This window comes from Aulonocara sp. 'chitande type north' Nkhata Bay, linkage group LG7 (genome assembly GCF_057382095.1).
Source record: "Aulonocara sp. 'chitande type north' Nkhata Bay isolate Kocher_YH1m ecotype deep benthic linkage group LG7, A_spYH_male_GT1.1, whole genome shotgun sequence".
Classification (NCBI taxonomy): domain Eukaryota; kingdom Metazoa; phylum Chordata; class Actinopteri; order Cichliformes; family Cichlidae; genus Aulonocara; species Aulonocara sp. 'chitande type north' Nkhata Bay.
The window spans coordinates 62,990,509-63,009,859 of record NC_141350.1 but is presented as its reverse complement, the minus strand read 5'-3'; the positions used below and the strand labels follow the sequence as shown (position 1 = coordinate 63,009,859).

At 38.4% G+C, this 19,351-nt stretch overlaps 1 protein-coding gene across 2 annotated transcripts; it reads left to right on the top strand.

Moving 5' to 3' along the window:
- Window positions 1-1,128: 1,128 nt before the first annotated feature.
- pargl (poly (ADP-ribose) glycohydrolase, like) lies at window positions 1,129-18,914 on the top strand. Of its 2 annotated transcripts, none has more exons than XM_086301880.1 (16): window positions 1,129-1,323; window positions 4,103-4,419; window positions 5,450-5,539; window positions 9,536-9,625; window positions 9,801-9,872; window positions 9,965-10,051; window positions 11,760-11,920; window positions 12,004-12,083; window positions 12,163-12,235; window positions 12,344-12,419; window positions 12,512-12,659; window positions 15,193-15,271; window positions 15,367-15,475; window positions 16,804-16,903; window positions 17,492-17,620; window positions 18,462-18,914. In XM_086301880.1, the coding sequence occupies exons 2-16, from the start codon at window positions 4,105-4,107 to the stop codon at window positions 18,569-18,571; spliced, it is 1,719 nt and encodes a 572-aa protein (XP_086158006.1). In that variant the 5' UTR covers window positions 1,129-1,323; window positions 4,103-4,104; the 3' UTR covers window positions 18,572-18,914. The 2 variants fall into 2 exon arrangements, with proteins under 2 accessions (XP_086158006.1, XP_086158007.1); XM_086301881.1 differs by lacking the exon at window positions 1,129-1,323 and adding an exon at window positions 1,351-3,853.
- The last annotated feature ends 437 nt before the right edge of the window (window positions 18,915-19,351 follow it).

Below are 19,351 nucleotides of genomic sequence, written 5' to 3'. Positions count from 1 at the left end.
TACACTCACAAATAAACACTAAAATCAGAAAACCCCCCAATATAAACGATGAATACAAATTTCTACTGTGTGAAACAGTTTCACTCTTTGAATATTTTTCATTTCTTACAATCAGAATTCTCCAATAGATTTTTAGAAGAAAATTATTTTCTTTCATGCATCACCAACTGAACCTTTTATGTTAACGTCTCAATCTCCAGCCTAACCTCATTGAATTTTGCTTAGCAAAGTACTTTTCAACTCTAATAATTAGTAAGATTATTTCTTATCATCTGTTGGTCGTCTGACCTGATAAACTTCAATGAGCATTATAACACAGGAATGATTGTCTCTAAAAATGGGCTCTTGCACGCTTGCAGACATTTTTCCATCACAACTTATGGATGATGAATGATTTGATTAAAGCTGTGAAACATTACTGATAAACTTCATGTGATGTTACATTAAAGCCAATTTTCTATTAAAATCAGGGTCTTTTCTAGCTGACCTCTGACCTTTGAGCAGTAGTGTGTACTGTATGCTTGTATGTAACTGTATCTGACCTGGATTTTATCACCAGTTTCAAATAAGAATCTTCTTTAAAGTCTGTCTTTCAATACAAAATAAGTTAAACTTTATCAAGGCTGATGGTAAATTGTCCCTAACAAATCCACTTTATTGCGTGCTCATTGACTTTCTCCTATCAGAACTGTTTAACAAGTCGACTTTATACATGCTTATTAATCTATCACGCTTATCAGTGGCTCATGGTTGCTTAAAGCCTATGTCTGAACTTGACCACAGAGCCAGAGCATCGTTCAATCTTGGCAACAGCTCCCGGATGACAAACTCCACTTTCTCTGCATCAAGACAGCTCATAACTTTTTAACAGTGTCTCTCTGTCCTCATACTTCTATACATTCTTAACAGTCTGTCCCTGTCCTGGTACTCCTACATCATCTGCTATAATCAAAAACCATGGACTCTCACTGCAATGTACGCTACAGCTAAAAAGTTTAAAGCAACAAAACAACCTGAAGAGTCAGTCGCAGCCGAAAGATTCGGATCTTTTTAGTGAGTCGAGCCGAAAGTGCCGGTTCTCTAAAAAGATCCGGAAATCCCATCACTAGTTTCTTGAGTAATGAAAGTAGTAGCAGTTTAACCAATAGCTGCTCCCTGAACCTTACTTTCGTTTTCGTGTCAAAGTGAAAGTGAACTAAAAGGCACATACGCTGAGTGTGTCTGGTTTGGTGACGACTGTTTTTAAACCCATAAAGCCAACAGTTAACATTGCAGTTAAAATACATTAAATGTGAACACCTTCGGAGAAGTCTGCGTTGAAAGGTGAGTGTTCCGTGTGTAATGACAGGACTTCAGCCTTTAACCCTCGCATATTCGTCTTGTAGCCTATATAATTTGAACGTTGCTAGTTTTGCTTTTAAACACTGTTTTTTACAGACTGCAACCAATATCCTCACAGTCTTGACTTTAAATGACAATACTTACCGTAAAACTACATACACAGGTTCTTAAGCTGCTTCCTAATGTCCCCCTCCAGGCAGCCCTGGGGTTTTCTTAGTGTTAAATTGTTTCATTCTGAACTTCTTTCTGCTAAATTGTGAGTGTGAATTATGATTTATGAGGATACGTAGTTTAAAAAGTGAACATGAGATCATTAGTTCGGAGCCAATCGCGTGAGATCAAGAGCGTTTCCGTTTCTATTATCCACACTTTTCCAGCGTTGTAGCAGTTTGGAAACAAACTAGCCCAACTACCTTCTCATGGAAAGAGTAATCGCTGTATTTGGCCTCCCTAAGCACACAGAGTTAGTCTGCACAATAGCACAAGGCATGTTGCAACAGTATGCATTATTTTGAACAGTGCCGCAGAAAGAGGGGTACTACTGCCTGCACCTTTTGTTAAATAGATCTGGTCAAGTGTGCAGAGGACAAGGACGGACCATCAAGCAACCTGATACTTTAAAACAATCTCCAAAAGCTGATTCTGTTCATCTGGACAAAACGCTACGTAGAGATGAACAGAATCAGCTTTTGGAGATTTACTTTCCTGGATGATTGAGAATGCATCAAGACACTTTAAAACAATGATATTTACTTGGAATAAAATTCATTCGAATTTATATGTATATATATATAAATCCTTATTAGAAATTCAACCTGTCCTTCAGTAAGCAATGTGCAGTTTGCAGGGGTTCCCAGCCACAGAACCCAAGTGATTACTCAAAGAGAAAAATTTTAATGATTAGAACATTACAATATTTTGCTTCTGAGGACCAAGGCTTTCTTGTATTTTTTTTTTAATTGGTCTTGAGCAACAGATCTCCAGGCTTTGACAGTCTTTCAAAGTTTTTCTATGAATATTGGCATTTTCACTACAGGCCTTGTAGAATATTAACACTTAGATAAACCTATGTCTGGCTATATGTAATTTCATTGTAGTATTGTTACTTAGACTGAAGAACATGGGATTATTGGTTTCACCAATATATAATCTCTACCATTTTGAAGATTATTGCTTTGCAGTCTAGAGTGCAATCTTCCCACATAGTCTGTCCATGCTTTTTTCTATGCTGACTGTCGGACAGCTGACATGTGATCTTTAGCCTAAGTCCTTACCTAACAAAACATTCAAACAATTCTATGATCATATTACGATTTCAAAGTCTCCGTACGCCAGTATTTTAAATACAGTGATACTGTACACAAACCTTAACACCAAGGACTCCCACTGGCCACATGGGCTTGGGGATTGCCGTGGCAGTGAGTTGTCTATGTGTGGCATGAGGGGACCAAGAACAAGGCAAGGGAGAATCATAATTTTGTATAAAAAAAAGTGTAGGAATTGGAGCAGCGAGGAAGAATGCTGGACCCAGGGTGGAGCCGAACGCATCCCCTGGTAGTGTAATCTCAGACTAGCCAGTCTGGAGCAGTGCCAGGGTTCGAAAGCTGGGTAGTGTCGGCAGAGAACACTCACACTCAGGCAGTCCCAGGTCCAGTAAGAAGGATCATGGCTGCGTCCACCGCAGGGAGCATGGGGTCCACTTACTGGTCATAAGTCCAGTAGGTGGATGGCCTTGAAAGGCTAAGCCATCTCCCAGTTATCACTGGAGCCTCAGTTTGAGGTGGTGCAGCTGTTGAGCAGCTATGGCATAGTGGCTTGAGAGCGACTGCAGCACTGAGGATGAAGAGCTGGAGATAAAGGTTGAGCTGTGTGTGGCATGGGAAGAATGGGCAAGCTGTGATTTCTTTATCTCTTTAAACAATTCCATGTGGTATATTCAATCAAAAATATCAGAGATGTTTGAATAGTAAAGCAGTCAAAGATGCATGATGAGAATAGCCTTCATGTCAGAAAAAATCTCACTGATATAACAATGTCTTTTTTTTTTAAATTTTAGACAATCTCAGAAAGTCCTTCTACAGCTTCCCACCCAGCAGCACCCAGTCTGTTGGATCCACTGTGTGGTCATGCCATTCTGTCAGGACTTGAGTACAATGCAGAATTAGATGGATTTAACATAGAGTTAAATGCACCTTTATGTAGGTTAAAACAGTAAATCTATATGGCAGGAGAAAACAAAGTCAGTGGATATCATTTTAAAAGAATGTTTAATGTTAATGTTTTGGTGTGAATGTGGGAGTGAATGTGAGTGCGAATGGTGGTCTGTGTATATGTGTTAGCCCTGTGACAGACTGGTGACCTGTCCAGGGTGTACCCTGCCTCTCGCCCTGAGACAGCTGGGATAGGCTCCAGTGCCCCCTGCGACCCTGAAAAGGATAAGTGGAAGCCGATGGATGGATGGATGGTTTAGTGTTTCATTGAACCTAAAGACTAATCTGCACACAAATTTCTAGTAATGTTTTTTTTCTTCTGTCTTTCTTTTTTACTGTGCTTCTTTCTTTAAATCGGGACATGATAGTGTGTCTAATCGTGTCTTGTAGACTGTAGGGTTTGTGATTTTACCAACTAGGTGTTGGACAAGTATTTGGTTGCCTGTTTCTTCAAAGTACTTATCCGGGATCTTTTTTTTCTTCAGTCCTGGAGTTAAAACAAAAGTTCTTCTTGATATCCTGATGTCATGTCTTGTCTTTAAATATCCCAGACATGAAGAGCCAGAAACACAATGACAGCTCTCAGATGAAAGAAGCCCTCCAGCATGATACACAGCAAAATCCTCAAAAGGAGAAAGAAAAGCATGAAAAAGAACAGCACAGCAATGATAGCACAAATCAAGACAGCTTCTTGCCATCCTCTTCAAGAATTTGCAGTGCAGAGAATGTAAAAGACGGACAAGCAGAGTGTCAACAGAAGGAACGGACTTCATCTTGCTGTCAGCTGAAGGATATGAGGCGACTTCAACATGGAGACATGAAGCTGGGTCCCCTAAGATTCGACAAGAGACACACAGTCCTCATAGATGTAAGACCAAGTTATTTATTTATTTATTAATTCCTATTAGTATTGATGTAGTTTTACAGTGCCAGAGCTGATAGGTGGGCAGGTACAAATTTGCAAAGACAAAGGCAAAGTGATACTGGAAAAGTTTAACTCAGGAGGTAGAGAAGGTTATCTACAAATTGGAAGGTTGGTAGTTTGATCCCTGGCTCCTCCAGTCTGCATACCAAATAACCTTGATCACAACAATAACCCCAAGTTGCTCTCTAATGCAGGTAAAGAATAAATATCCATGCAGCTTGAGGGGATAGGTTAATTGGAAAATCCAAATTGTCATTAGGTGTGAATGTGCGAGTGAATGTGAGCGCGAATGGTTGTCTGTCTCTGTGTGTTGGCCCTGTGACAGACTGGCGACCTGTCCAGAGTGTACCCCGCCTCTCGCCCTATGACAGCTGGGATAGGCTCCAGCACCCCCCGCGACCCTGAAAAGGATAAGCGGAAGCGAATGGATGGATGGATGGATGAATGCCAGATAGAAAAAAGTGTTTGTGTGAGTGATGTATGTTGTATAAAGCGCTTTGAATTCTTTATAAGAACTAGTCCATTTACCATAAAGAGAACAAAGGATGCAAAGACAAAAACATAGAAATAAAGGAAAAATCACAATTGGTCAACAACTACTGCCTGCGTAACAAAACGTTAAAAAAACTGATACACAAAAATCAAATCATGCTTTGTTGTTTGTATGAGACCATGAGTGTCTCTGCATGTGTGTTAGTCATGAAACATAATTGATGAGAAACTGCAACAATGTCCTCTGGAAGTCAGCGGCAGACAGAGAAAGGCCCAGGAGACCCACTGTCCACAGCCCCTCAAGAGCAGTGAAGACCTGAGGCCAGATGTCATGATGATAACTGCATGCCCATCCCTGCATAAGGAAGAGGGAGGCTCCAGACAGAGTCCCCATGGTCAAAGAACCATGGAGAACCATTGGATGATTTATTGGAAAAGAGGTATTGGTTGTGTTCTTGAAATTATACTTTTTATCTTTCAGGTGGATACTTTCAACTCTCAACGGATATTTGTATCTCAGAAAGGGAGAGATCTATGGCACAGCGACTTTGTGAAGATGCCTTGTTCACAGGCAAGTATGGCTTCCTCATTGCAAAAGGATTCACTTATTATTCAGGAGAAATAAGTAAGTAACCAAGTAAAGTTTAGTGGCTGTCACAAACCAGAACTCAAAGTGACTAAAAGAAATAAAGACCTCAGAAAATTAAACTGCCATTAATAGCAATATTAAGTCAATTTAAGACACAAGCCTGTGATTCAAGACCATGAGCAGATGTGTTTTACAAGAAGAGTTTTACATTTGGATCCTGCTCCTCCTGCCACACAGCAAGCCCATTTAAGCCTAATCTTAAAAGTAGAGATCCAAACTGGAAGCTGGCTCCACAGAGGAGGGGCCTGAAAGATTCAAGGCTCTGCCTCCCATTCTACTTTCTGATATTTTAGGAGCCAAGTTGACCAGCTGTCTGAAAGCGATGCACTCTAATGGGGTGATACAGTACTATAAGTTCTTTAAGATAAGATGGAACCTGATTATTCAAGACCTTGCATGTTAGGAGAAGGATTTTAAATTCAATGCTGGATTAACAGGGAAGAAGAGAAGATGAAGAGAAGCTAGTATAGGAGAAATATGCTCTCTCTTTCTAGTCCCTGTCAGTACTCTTGCTGCAGCATTTTGGAGCAACTAAGGGCTGTTCAGGGAGTTTTTGTGACATGATACGAATGAATTACAGCAGTCCAGGCCAGAAGTAATATATGTATGACGTTTTTCAGCATCCCTGAGACAGGATGTTATAGAGATATTGTGCAAATGAAAGAAAGAAGTCCTGCATATTTGTTTAATATGTGCATTGATGGACATATCCTGGTAAAAAACAAAACAAAACAACAACAACAAAAAAACAATGACGCCAAGATTCCACACAGTGTTTATGCAGGGCAAGCAAATGCCATCCAGAGTAAGGATCTGGTTAGATACCATATTTCTAAGACGAATACAATAACCTCAGTTTTATCAGAATTTAGAAACAGAAAATTAGAGGTCATCCAGGTCTTTATGTCTTTAAGACATTCCTGCAATTGGTGTGTGTTATATGACTTCAGATAAAGTTGGGTGTCATCTGCATAGATGTGAAAATGTTTGCTTTGCGTTCTAATGATACTGCCTAAGTGTACCATTTACAAAATAAACAGAATTGGTCCTAGCACTGAACCTGGTGGAACTCCATAATTAACCTTAGTGTGTAAAGAGGACTCTCCATTTACATGAACAAACTGAAGTCTATTAGATATATATGATTCAAACCACTGCAGCCCATTAATTTAATACCAACAGCATGCTCTAATTGCTGTAATAAAATATTACTGTCAGCAGTATCGAATGCAGCACTGAGGTCTAGCAGGACAGGCACAGAGATAAGTTCACTGTCAGAGGTTTTTCATGTTATACAGGTTTTTAGGCATTCAAGAGCCACTGGAGGCTAAGAATTGCTTTGTGTAGGTTGCAAGAGGTGTATTATCTAGGTAGGAGAAAAGCCAGATAAGAAGACTGCAAGAAGTTGGTGTTGATGTACAGTGACGTGCATGTTGTTCACACAGTAGTAATTCAAACTAATGAGCAAGCCACAGGGTACTGAAATATATGTATTAAAATAACTGTCACTAGTCGCTAGTATCCATGATCTCATTCTTTCGGTCACTACTCACAGTTTATGCCCACAAGTGAGGAGAGGGACCTAGCTCGACTGGTAAATCAACAGTTTCATTTTTAGAGACAGCTGTGTCCTCAGCAAGGTGGACAGCAGTACAACATGTATATCTCTGCGTCCTGTTAATTTAAACATATTCCATTATCTCTTATCTCATCTTAAATATCTTTCAAATGGTTCATTAAAAATGAGTTCTGTCATTCTGTCATCGGGTGATTGCAGCTATTGGGCGATCGTGGCTCAAGAGTTGGCAGTTTGCCTTGTAATCGGAACGTTGCCGGTTCAAGCCCCGGCTTGGACAGTCTTGGTCGTTGTGTCCTTGGGCAAGACAGTTCACCTGTTGCCTACTGGTGGTGGTCAGAGGGCCCGGTGGCGCCAGTATTCGGCAGCCTCGCCTCTGTCAGTGCTCCCCGGAGTGCCTGTGGCTGCAGTGTAGCTTGCCATCACCTAGGGCTGTGCGATATGACCAAAATCTCATATCCCGATATAAGAATTCTATCGTCCGATAACGATATAAATCACAAAAATATAACATTTTCTGTGAATCTCGGGCAGCTCGTCTTGTGGGAAGTGTTTCCAGCTGCACGTCATGTAGCTGGAGTCGAGTGTTTTAACCGATGCATGAAACTATACATTTTTAGACATAAGTCGTAAAGGCCACCGTTTTCTTTGTGAGTATTTATTACACGGCGTGCTGCGGGAAAAGCCTGTTCTAACGTTTAAGTCTAAGATTTATTTTTTAGCACCTGGCGGCGGTTTTTTAATTCTCATCCGTAAATAATTAGCTCTTTCACGTCATTCAGTTTATTTTGAAAAGTCTCAACAGGATTTTGAGCTTTATTGTGAAAGGTTTATGTGGAAAATAAACGAGCGGACAGGCGATGGTGTTACCGTCGTTGTTGCTAACCACAAAGCATAAAAACAGGCGCTTTTCCGTCCATAGTGTGGTTATATAAAATATAAGAGAAAGAGAGAACTTTAAGAAATTAATGTAGCAACTACAGTGACCATCAAAACAATGAAAAATATTGCCGTAAACAGTTTATTTTGCGACACCACAAAACAAATGATAGTGTAAAATGAAACGATAGATGTTTTTATATCGTCATCCGATATATATCGTTATATCGAACAGCCCTACCATCACCAGTGTGTGAATGGGTGGATGACTGGATGTGTAAAGCGCTTTGGGGTCCTTAGGGACTAGTAAAGCGCTTTACAAATACAGACCATTTACCATTGCTGGATGTCATCACTCACAGTATAAGTTCTTGGCACTATCCCATGGATCCTGGAAAGTCTGGATTTTTAATTTTTTATTGCAGTGAATTTCTCATCTGGGGCTGACAGATCATGTGGTCCTTGTCCTCTGCTTGTTTCCTTATTTTTCTTTTTTTAAATAATCTTTTATAATCTTTTCATATCCCTTTGATTCCATTTTTTTTCTATTTACTTCATTCACAGTGCTCCACCTAATTCACTAACTGTCCCCTTCTATCCACCACTGCATTCTGCATTCATCAGCTTCTCAAAGTACTTGTTCCCATCTTCTCAATATGCTCTCTTCACTTGTGTTTTTTGCCCCATCTCCCTTCCCTTAACCCCACACGGTTGCGGCAGAAGGCTGCCCTCCCTGACCCTGGTTCTGCCAGATGTTTCTTCCTGTTAAAAGGGAATTTTTACTTTCCCAAGTGCTTGCTCACAGGGGTCATATCTTTGTTGGGTTTCTCTTTGCAATTGTAAAGTCTTTATCTTACAACATAAAGCAGAATGAGGCAACTATTGTGATGATTTAATAATAATGTATACTTCATTGATCCCTGTGGGGAAATTCCTCTCTGCATTTAACCCATTCACTCAGTGAAGCAGTGGGCAGCCACTGGGTGCCCGGGGACGGTACCTTGCTTAGGGGTACCTCAGGGTGGCCGTTCAGTGGATTCAAACCCCCGACCTGCCAATCATGGGGCCACCACTCTACCTACTGAGCTATCCCTGCCCCAAATTGCGCCCCATTTGGCGCTATATAAATGAAATTGAATTGTATTTTGAAAGATAGCACTAAAAACTGAGGCATCTTAACCTCAGTGAGCAATCGGAAAACCACAAAACGTAAAACCATAACCAAAAATTGGACTAAGTCAATAACTCATACTTAAATGTTAAGTACCATTAGTTGAAAACACAAAAAGCTGGGAGCCCAGGACTATGACTCACAGTCTCCAGTTGTGTGCTAGTTTTACAAATTTTCCCCCACTGACAGAGACTAATTTAATTGTATTTCATTTAGGCTTATATAAAAGTAATACAGATTTTATATGTTGTCTCAAATGGAACAGAGCACATAAATGTAATTGTCATTTCAGGTAGCACATCAGAAGTCAAGGTGGGATGTGATATCCAAAAAGCTGAAATCTCTGGCCAGTAAGAAAACAGCCAGTGTCAAAGATGTAGAGGTATGTTGGCAAGAGTGGACATTTAATCATTGTTCATTTTTACACTGATAATGTGAAATTTGTTCCCAAGGACACATGAAAAGTTAAACGGGTGCTATTCTTTGACCATGCTTAATGTGAATTTCTATGACTGTTATATAAGCATATTAGGTGGTCTTAAAACTTCTCTCATCAGGAAGCTATCATCAAGTATAACCCCAAATATAAAGATCAGTGGTCATTTGATGCCCTCCACACATTGGATCAGGTGAATGCCCACATTTGGTAATTGAATTATTAGTTTTGTGACTTGACTATTTAAATGAGCGATAATAAGCAATGAACATATTTTCTTTTCAGAATACCCATGATACAGAAAACTACTACAAGACACTGTTTCCAAAGATTGCTGCATTGGCCTTGAAGCTCCCTAGCTTTGTGAATAAGGTATCATTTCCAGTTATCTTCTACAAGTAATATTGTGATGACTATTGAAATAAATGATCTTCTTGGAAAATCGAAGAAATACAAAACCCTCCAAAAGACTTTTAACTTGAAAATCAAGAGAATAGCATTTTCATATAAGCAATGAATTGCCAAAAATTGTAAAATTGAAACTTGAACAGTTGAAAATGCTCCAAGTCTCTTTGAAGTAGCCCCAAATACTGAGTCACTATCTTGAAATGTCACTAAAAGGAAAGTTCTTTAAATTAAACAGAAATCGAATATATTTCTTAGGGCGCAAAAGGTGCAGGACCCTAGTTTCTTCTCAGACTACATGAATGACAATATGCTGAAAAGGAATGAAGAAATAAGCACCTGGTGTTGGTGGAAGCGGTTAAAAAGCATCTATCTATAAACATCTCTTGTTTTGTGCCTCCTGCACTTACATCTAGTCTTCAAGTTATCATCATTATTCATTGATTTTATTGACAAAAATCTTTTTGGTGTGCTGTCATTTAAACAATACAACATTAATGCTTTGCTGCATTCCTGCAAATGTACAAATTATTGGATTAAAATAAAAATGCTCCTCCTTGTTCACCTGAATTCAGTCCCTCTTTTGGAGAAAAATTCAAAGAATACATAAAATTTTAAAATGTGCAAAATCTTAACACAAAGTCATTAGGACATTACTTTCGCCTTTACATTTAAGTTCATTCATTTGAAGATCAGTAAGGTGCTCATTCAGCACATCTCCGAGAAGCAAACTAAAGTCAACTGTGATTGTCATGTGTGTGATTAGAACATGCAGGCGTGTGGTCAGTGTTTGATTTGCTTTTGGTTTGTATTCCACTGGCCCCTCAGAAATTTACAGTATCATTCAATCATATTCATCTGTTGTAGAAAGCCAAAATTGCGACTGATATTAAAATATATCTAATCGTGCGGCACTGATACATAACCTATTAAGAATGCCTTGGTGACTTTAATTAGATTGTGATCAGGATGCTTATTTAGACCTAAAGCCGACACATTTGTGTTTTCAGTATCTGAAAGGTACTTATTTTTTCAACTCCAAAAATAGATATAAAAGTAGGCTGTAGTCCACTGGTTTGCGAAGTCTCTGGGTGTAAAGTCTCTTAATATAGGGACTGTGAGACAACACAGAGACTACAGACACATTTGTGCGCAGTTCTGCAAAATAACAGTTCAATTCAGTTTTATTTACATAGTGCCAAATCACAATAGCAGCCACCTCAAGGCAAAAAGGTTCCAGTAAAAATAGGAACCTTTTTCATCCTATACTGTAAGTAGGTAGACTGCTGATTGTCTAAAACAACAGGGAAGAACAGCAAAGCTTACTGTGAAAAGGTTTAAAAAAGTTTACTTTTAACGCCTTTTTGTTGTATGCATGATGATCAAAATGAACATAAATATGAACAAAAGTAGACAGCATTCCTGGTTGGTGCTAGTTGTTAACGTTATAATGTTACACTAAGCTGTTATGTATATGTGGGTCTGCAGAGCACTTCATATAATTAACTCAGTACCATGACACCTTTGGACAAATTAATGCCAATTAACTTGAAACAATTATTAATTATTAGGGACATTTGTATTCTAAAACGAATAGTTTTCGATGAGAAAACTAAAATTAAGTTCTCCTGAAAATAAATAATCTGACTGACAAAATGCGTTTCCATGTTCTCAGGCTATCCCGCTTCTACGAAAGGGACAGAGTGCAGCCATCACAATGTCTCAGGTTCAGATATCCTGCCTACTTGCCAATGCTTTTTTTTGCACCTTCCCTCACCGTAACACCTCCAATCCCAACGCAGAGTACTCTGGTTACCCCAGCATCAACTTCAACAGGTTGAAAAAAAAATCCCTTCACTGTAGTCTCTCATTTTGTGTGCCTAATGTATGTTAATTGTTAATAATCATTCTCCACACAGTCTATTTGGAAACTGGTCAAGGAGGAAGATAGAAAAGTTGAGGGCCATCATGCATTATTTTAAAGAAGTTACAGATGCAAGTAAGTTGAATCCTCCCATTCTGCCCGTTTGTGAGACATCTCAGTAAGAGTCCATTGGTGTTTAGCAATGTCATTGCAGGTACCCGACCTAAAGGACTGGTGACATTTGAGAGGGAGTGCCTCAGCTACACGGACATGCCCACATGGGAAAGGTAATAACTGATAGATTGATAGATCTGCTGTGGTAAAGCAGCAGCTGTGTTACCACCTTGATTTACTACCTTGATTTTCTCTAAATCATGTTGTTGTTCATGTGATAGCTGTAAGGCGAATCTGTCTAAACTTCATATCACCTCAGAAGGTCAGATTGAGCTTGAAGGTAAAGGCATGCTTCAGGTAAGAACTGTCCCAAATGAATAATGATTTACAGTTTCATATTTTTTGTTTGGGATTTGGTTATTTGTGTGTCTATGTATGTCTATGTGCAGGTAGACTTCGCTAACAGCTTGATAGGTGGAGGTGTGCTGGGCTCTGGTCTGTTGCAGGAGGAGATCCTGTTCGTTATAAATCCAGAACTGATTGTAGCTCGCCTCTTCACAGAGAAACTTGAAGACAATGAGTGTCTGATCATTACAGGTTTGTTCATAAATGGATTAATCATCTCACAAAAATTAGGCTGATTTCATACAAAAATTGCCTGAATGATTAAAATGATTAATTAAGTTAATTTTTGAAGCCAAAATATCAAATAACAACTGGTTCCATCTTTTCTACTATAAAGATTTCTTTTTTAAATTCATAGCTATTTTAATAAGTGAATGACACACTCATATGTCAGAAAACATAAATGGTTATTTTAAAAAAATCAACTATAACATGAATTTAAGACAAAAAAATAGTAAGGATGGATAAAGAAAATAAAATTAACAATTATATGTTATATTTCAATTTTGAAATTAAAATAATCATCAAAAAACAACAAAAAGAATCTAATTCAGTTAGGACCATGTTACCAAATAAATCATAGCATTGCAGCATAGCTTTGTGTTGGGACCTTTCTAGCTTTTTGTGTGTATACATGGAAAGTCAGAAACAGGGAGATCAAGGGATGTGAATTAATCCTGTCATAGTTATTTTACAATAATTACTTAAATGCAGTGTAAGGATGATGCTTTGAGTTCTGGCAAATTACAGTTCACTATAACTATTTTCTTTCACTTGAGGCAAAATGACAGATTAATCAACAATCAATTGATTAATTTGCAATGTTCTCCCCGTGTTTGCGTGGGTTCCCTCCGGGTACTCCGGCTTCCTCCCACCGTCCAAAGACATGCAGTTTGTGGGGATAGGTTAATTGGAAAAATCCAAATTGTCACTAGGTGTGAATGTGAGTATGAATGGTTGTCTGTCCTTGTGTGTTAGCCCTGTGACAGACTGGCGACCTGTCCAGGGTGTACCCCGCCTCTCGCCCTACGATAGCTGGGATTGGCTCCAGCGCCCCCCGCGACCCTGAAAAGGAAAAAGCGGTAGCGGATGGATGGATGGATGGATAATCAACAATCAAAATACTGTGCAAGAGTCTCGAGCCATCCCTCATTTCTTTCTATCTTGTTCCAATTAGTCTTAGTAACAGCATTTCTCCAGGATTCGTGAAAGTGTTTGAAAGTTTTTCTTTGGATATTAGATACCTTTTCTCTCATTCAGAGATGGAGAAAGTTGAGAAAGACAGGACAGGAGAGGAGGAAGAGAGGTCATATTTAAATTAAAGTTCTGCTCAGTGGTATTTGATAAACTAGAAATTTAAAGCTTACCTGTAAGTCCTCATGTTTTTAAATGAGATATTGGTTAGATACATGGAAAGGACTGATTCCTATAGCACTTTTCTACTCCTCGAGCACTAAAAGTACTTTATACAACACGCTACATTCACTCGTTCACACCAGCACTAATTTCTATGCTTTTCAGTGCTTTTTAACTACCATTCACACACATTCATACTCTGATGGATGCATTGGAGCATTGGGGTTAGTATCTTACCCAAGGATATTTGGCATGCAGACTGGGGGAGCCAGGGATTGAACCACAAACTTTCCAATCAGCAGATGACCTGCTCTACTTCTTCAGCTACAATTATGAGACTTCAAAGGTATAAGCATCACAGCTTGTTGTGTCAAAGTAACTGAGGATAAAACACAGAAAAACATGAAGGAAATTTTCCTGGCCTGGCTTTTTATAACTTAAAAAATATTCTGTAGAAGATCAAAAATGTTTTCTTGTCGGAGGTCAATTTTGAAAAAAAAACCCCAAAAAACCTCAACAACAACAAAAACCAGCAGCACTGTACACAGCGGTAGACTGGTGCGTAATAAGCAAGTGAATAATGCAGCTGTGGTGGAAGTGAAGTGTAGTTTTGATTTTCTTCTGCTGTTTCAGTCAATTTTGGTCTAAGTGACGAAACCTGCAGCTTCAGAATCTGTGAGATGCTGATGTTGTGTCCAAAAAGTGACTGTCTGCCAATAACTTCTTTTCGGTATTTGCCAAAAACTGATTTAAAACGCTATAAATAACTTGCTGGTGTATAATATGTGAAGCATATGTCAAATGTATGCTTCATAAATGATATCAAATCATCTTGAGCCACAAACAACATTCCTGTGACAAGGTAGAAGCCGCAATCAGTTTTTGGCAGTGACTTTTATATATGTTTTACTTATCCAGTTAAAAAAAATCTCATTGACATTAAAATGTTTTTTTAAGAGTAATCTGGCCAAGAGGACAGTGGAAATTGCAACAAATATAACGATAGTTCTGTAAACATATTTTAAGTGGACAAAAAGGAGCGGATTGGTTATAATGTAAGTATAATAACACAGAGTTATAAAGATAGTTGAAAACAAGTAATTTTTCAATTTTAAATATAACAACTTGTAAACCCTGTTCACTGAAGTCTGTTTACCAACATACGTAAAGATATTACACATAAAAAACACACAGAAACATTGGAAGTGCCTCCACTCGAATACAAAGATAATGCTAAGATAAATAGCTCTAGGAAATTAAAAATGGGGAAAATGAATATAGTACAGAAATTCATGATAAATCTATTCACTAAAAATGAATATGCATCAATATTTGTATTAATGTACAACTTTTGTTGTCTGTTTCTCAGGCTCACAGCAGTTCAGCTCCTATTCAGGTTTTGGAGACTCCTTTGAGTGGGCAGGTCCTTATGAAGATCAGTCTGAAAGGTCTGAGGGGGTCATTCATTATTTGCCTTTAGAACTTTTGTTTTTTTTTAGAACTTTTTATTGAGTTTTCTGATGCATTTTGATCCAATTTTTAGGGATGAATGGGCTCGGCGTAAGACAAAGATCCTGGCCATTGATGCTATGAACTTCAGACACAGCGTGGATCAGTACAGAATGAGACATATTACCCGAGAACTGAACAAGGTGAAGTTTATTATGTGTTATTTATTGTTCCTTTGGTTGTTCTTTGTTGGCAGAAAATAAAGAAGCACGAAGGAAAAGTCTCATCTTGAGTTGTGTATTCCATTTACACACACGTGGAAGCATATACTACACTGTTTACTACCCAATGTAGGATTGGATAATCTCAAACCATTTCAGCTGGGTTACGACTGGCAGATAGTGATGCCTTGATCCTATTTTGCAGAACTCCATCACTGACACAAGAGATCCATCACCATTACATTCTCTTGGTGGATGGACACAAAAGTCTCACGTTTGGACACACCAAACCAAAGTCCATGGCTAAATAAATAGCTAAATGTCTAAATTTTTGTCTTGGTCCGAGCAGTTCTCTTCTTATAGGCGTCCCTGATTTGTGGTAGTTCCACTATGAAAGTCTGATTCAGGCAATCTCCTACAAATTGCTAATGTGGTTTTATACTCTAATTTGCTGGGTGGTAGTTTCTAGGGGGGTAATTTTAATGAACTAATTCTCTGAAGTAAATAATTTTCAACTTCATCTTCAACCTTTCAACTAGCTGAAAGCTATTTCAACTGATTTGGCAGATCTTTTTTTTTTACACCAGATGCCCTTCCTCCTAGGTATTGAAGCACGTGTCTTGCTTTAAGTGTCTTTTATGAGCGCTTTAATGTAAATAGTGTTGTGTAGGTGACGAGAATGTCAAACAGCATCAAGAGTTTAAAGCTAGAAATAAAAACGTCGATGTTAAATGTTACCAGTGCCTATGTCCCACAGGTTGGATATTAGTTAGAAGAGCATGTGAGCAGAATTCAACTTGTGAGGAAATTTCACAACAAAACAGAGTTGCTGCAGTGTGCATGGTGGCAAGATTGTGTGCTTAGTCCAAATCAGCTCCCCAGGCCAGGGCCGTAACAGCAATTGGGAAAAACTATGTGAATAAGTGAATAACTGTGCCTTAACAAGACTTTTGTGTTACACACAACTTTTTGTGTGTAACCATGCTGTATTGTACACAGGAAATGAGACATGAATGCAATTCTACAAAGAACTGAAAACCTAATCTCATGATTATAAAACAAAACAACAAAAAAACAAATTAAAAAAATAAATAAATGAGTGGGTTTGTCCAAACCCTCTGACTGGGCATGTATACATACAAATTTAATTATTTAATATTTTCATACTTGTATTTTACTTTTCATCTGTGACATATTTGTATTGCTTGCTTAAAAGTTATAGTAAAGCTTATAATGCTACTTAAAAGTAAACCCATGCTTATAATGTATGACTGCAATCTAAAATGAATTAATCTCATGTATCTTTGAAGGCTTACTGTGGATTTAAAGGGTACGATGGGCATGAAAACCCAGATATCGCTACGGGAAAATGGGGCTGTGGCGCCTTTAATGGAGACCCACAACTCAAAGGTGAACTTCTTTATATTCATTAGTGCAAAGGTCTCTGAATTTAGTGTAAGGACTAAAGTGATATGCTTGATCATATATGCAGGATTACACTTTGATTTGGAGTTTCTGACATCAAAGAAAGCCAGCTGATTAAATGTATAAATGTGACCTATTTCTACAAACCAAACAAATGGTTAAGAACAAACTGAGTGCAACATTTGTTGTGGAAATTAATGGTGTATTAAATTTAAAAAAAAAAAAGTCAGCTGCTGGAGAGTTTTATTCTTACAAGAAAGAATTTAGTCCATACAGCAGTGTAATGAGGAATTCACAGAACCAGAGGAAATCTATTTATACAGGGTCTCACCACATCTTTATTACCCTGTTGTCAGACAGAAATACACTTACCATACACAGATTAAGAGGATATATTTAGCAAACAGAGTAATCATGTCTTATTGGTCGAGACAGAAAACAGGACAATTCAGTTCACTTCAGGTTAATTTATATAGCACTGAATCACAACAGTTGAAGGGTTAGGATTTAGGAAAGTCTGTCACAGTGCAACATGAAATAAATGTATGTAAGTTCTTATCTGTTCATGTGCAGCTCTGATCCAGCTGATGGCAGCAGCAAAGGCTAAGAGGGGTTTGGCTTTCTTCACCTTTGGGGATGAAAATCTGAAGCAACGCCTACAGCGCATATATGAGTTGATGTTCGCAGAAGGGATTACAGTAGGTGAGTGTTCCCAAGACATGCAGTTTTCTTTTCTCCAGTTTCTAACATCGCATTACTTTAAAGCTTGTATATTTTCCAGCTAATTTACTGAACACCTAATAATTTCTTTAAAGGGTTAGCTGGTGTCTGACTGAAAGCGGCATTTCTAAAAACCTGGGCCTTTAATATAAGGGAAATGGAGACCTTTACTTACTTCTTGAATGCCTTTAACAGCCTGGACAGTGATTTTTATTTGAAGGATTCAATTTTTTTTCGTAAAGTTCAAAGGATGATCACACTTGTGTCTGAATGCCTTGCCTTAATGCCTTCACTTTCTGCATTGACAGTAAGCACATAGTATTTTGTTACTGTCAGGTGAAGTGATTAGGACCCATACAGTTTTCGATTGTTGGTCACAGCAGCTTTCTAGCTACTTCCCACACCACACACCGCTCCTTCCTGACTCCAGAAACTAAAAGGGGTCACCTGTGCCCTCCGACCTCCCGGCACCACCCTGTGAGCTTACCGTAACAACCCCCCCCCTCCCATTGCAGCAGAGCCAGAGGCCACACGCCTGCCACATGTTGGCTTTACTGACCTGTTACATTTGGTTGCTAGGTAAAGTAAACTTAGTCAATAACACCAAGAAAACCAGCTTCTTCTAATAATGCCCATGTCCCTAGAGCCCTCTGTTCTACCTCTCCCAGAACCACACCCCTATAATCAGAATGAAACTATGTTGTGTTCTTTAATTATTTAGAGCTGAATGCCAATTTTTTAAGATATAACTTTTCAGAATTTGGCTGTAAAAAGTGGTGTTTCTTTATTTTTTCTAATATACCTTTTTATTCCTTTTTGACAGGGACACTGTACAAACTTCTGCGTGACTTTAGGTCTGCCAAGCTCTGTGATTCACATGTGGATCTGTTTGACTTCATCGAAAAAAACAGAAACTCCAAGAGTCATCTGTAAAGGAGTCTGTGTCCACATTTGCACTAAAATCTTGGAGGGTAGTTTTTATAACAGAAGAAAATACTGAGCTACTTAATCATTTTGAGAAGACAACTATTTTGAAGTGCTTTGTTTACATGATAATTAACTATACAGTAGCAGCCAGGAACAAAATAAACATCCAAATAGCATAATTTTGGTGTGTGCTTTGAGAGTTAGCACAGTGGTCTAATCTGCTTTATGCTAAAATTTACATTTGAGGTCACTGCCATACACCAGGAGTTGTGGTCAGAAAACATTCTGAAGACATAATTCTTGAAATTTCTTGTAATTCTGCAATCTCATTAAATTACTTATATGACAATTTATTGCCAGTTTGTGTGGAATTTTATTTAATACTAGACTGAAAGAAACTTTCAGTATTTGAGATGCTGCATACATTTGTTAACAAATACACAAAATACACATGGATAGTTACCTTAATAAAACACTATTTGCACGATAAGACTGGGATATATTTTTCAGAGTACTCCATTCCATGTCCACTACATTCTTTTGCCTCTGTTTGTCCATGTGGTGTATGTGATAGGACTGTGTTGATCCTGCAACATCATATTAATGTTGCTGCAGGACTACAATTGCACCTGAGCCATCTTGTATGCCATGTATGCTGGCTGTGGTGGGTAAAGATGACGGTGATCAAGAGGCAGCTCCTTGCATTGTAAAGTGACTCATTGTGAATTCTCATCTCTACTCTTTAGAAAGAAGTGAAAGAAAATGTCCAAAAGAAAAATGAGGTTA

What these genes read in the sequence shown, in the direction of transcription:
- pargl (XM_086301880.1), top strand. Translation starts at nt 4,105, where the DNA reads ATGAAGAGCCAGAAACACAATGACAGCTCTCAGATGAAAGAAGCCCTC. An exon ending in CCAGTGTCAAAGATGTAGAG is followed by an intron (nt 9,626 to 9,800) that starts GTATGTTGGCAA and finishes TTCTCTCATCAG; the next exon opens with GAAGCTATCATCAAGTATAA. An exon ending in TTACCCGAGAACTGAACAAG is followed by an intron (nt 15,476 to 16,803) that starts GTGAAGTTTATT and finishes GTATCTTTGAAG; the next exon opens with GCTTACTGTGGATTTAAAGG.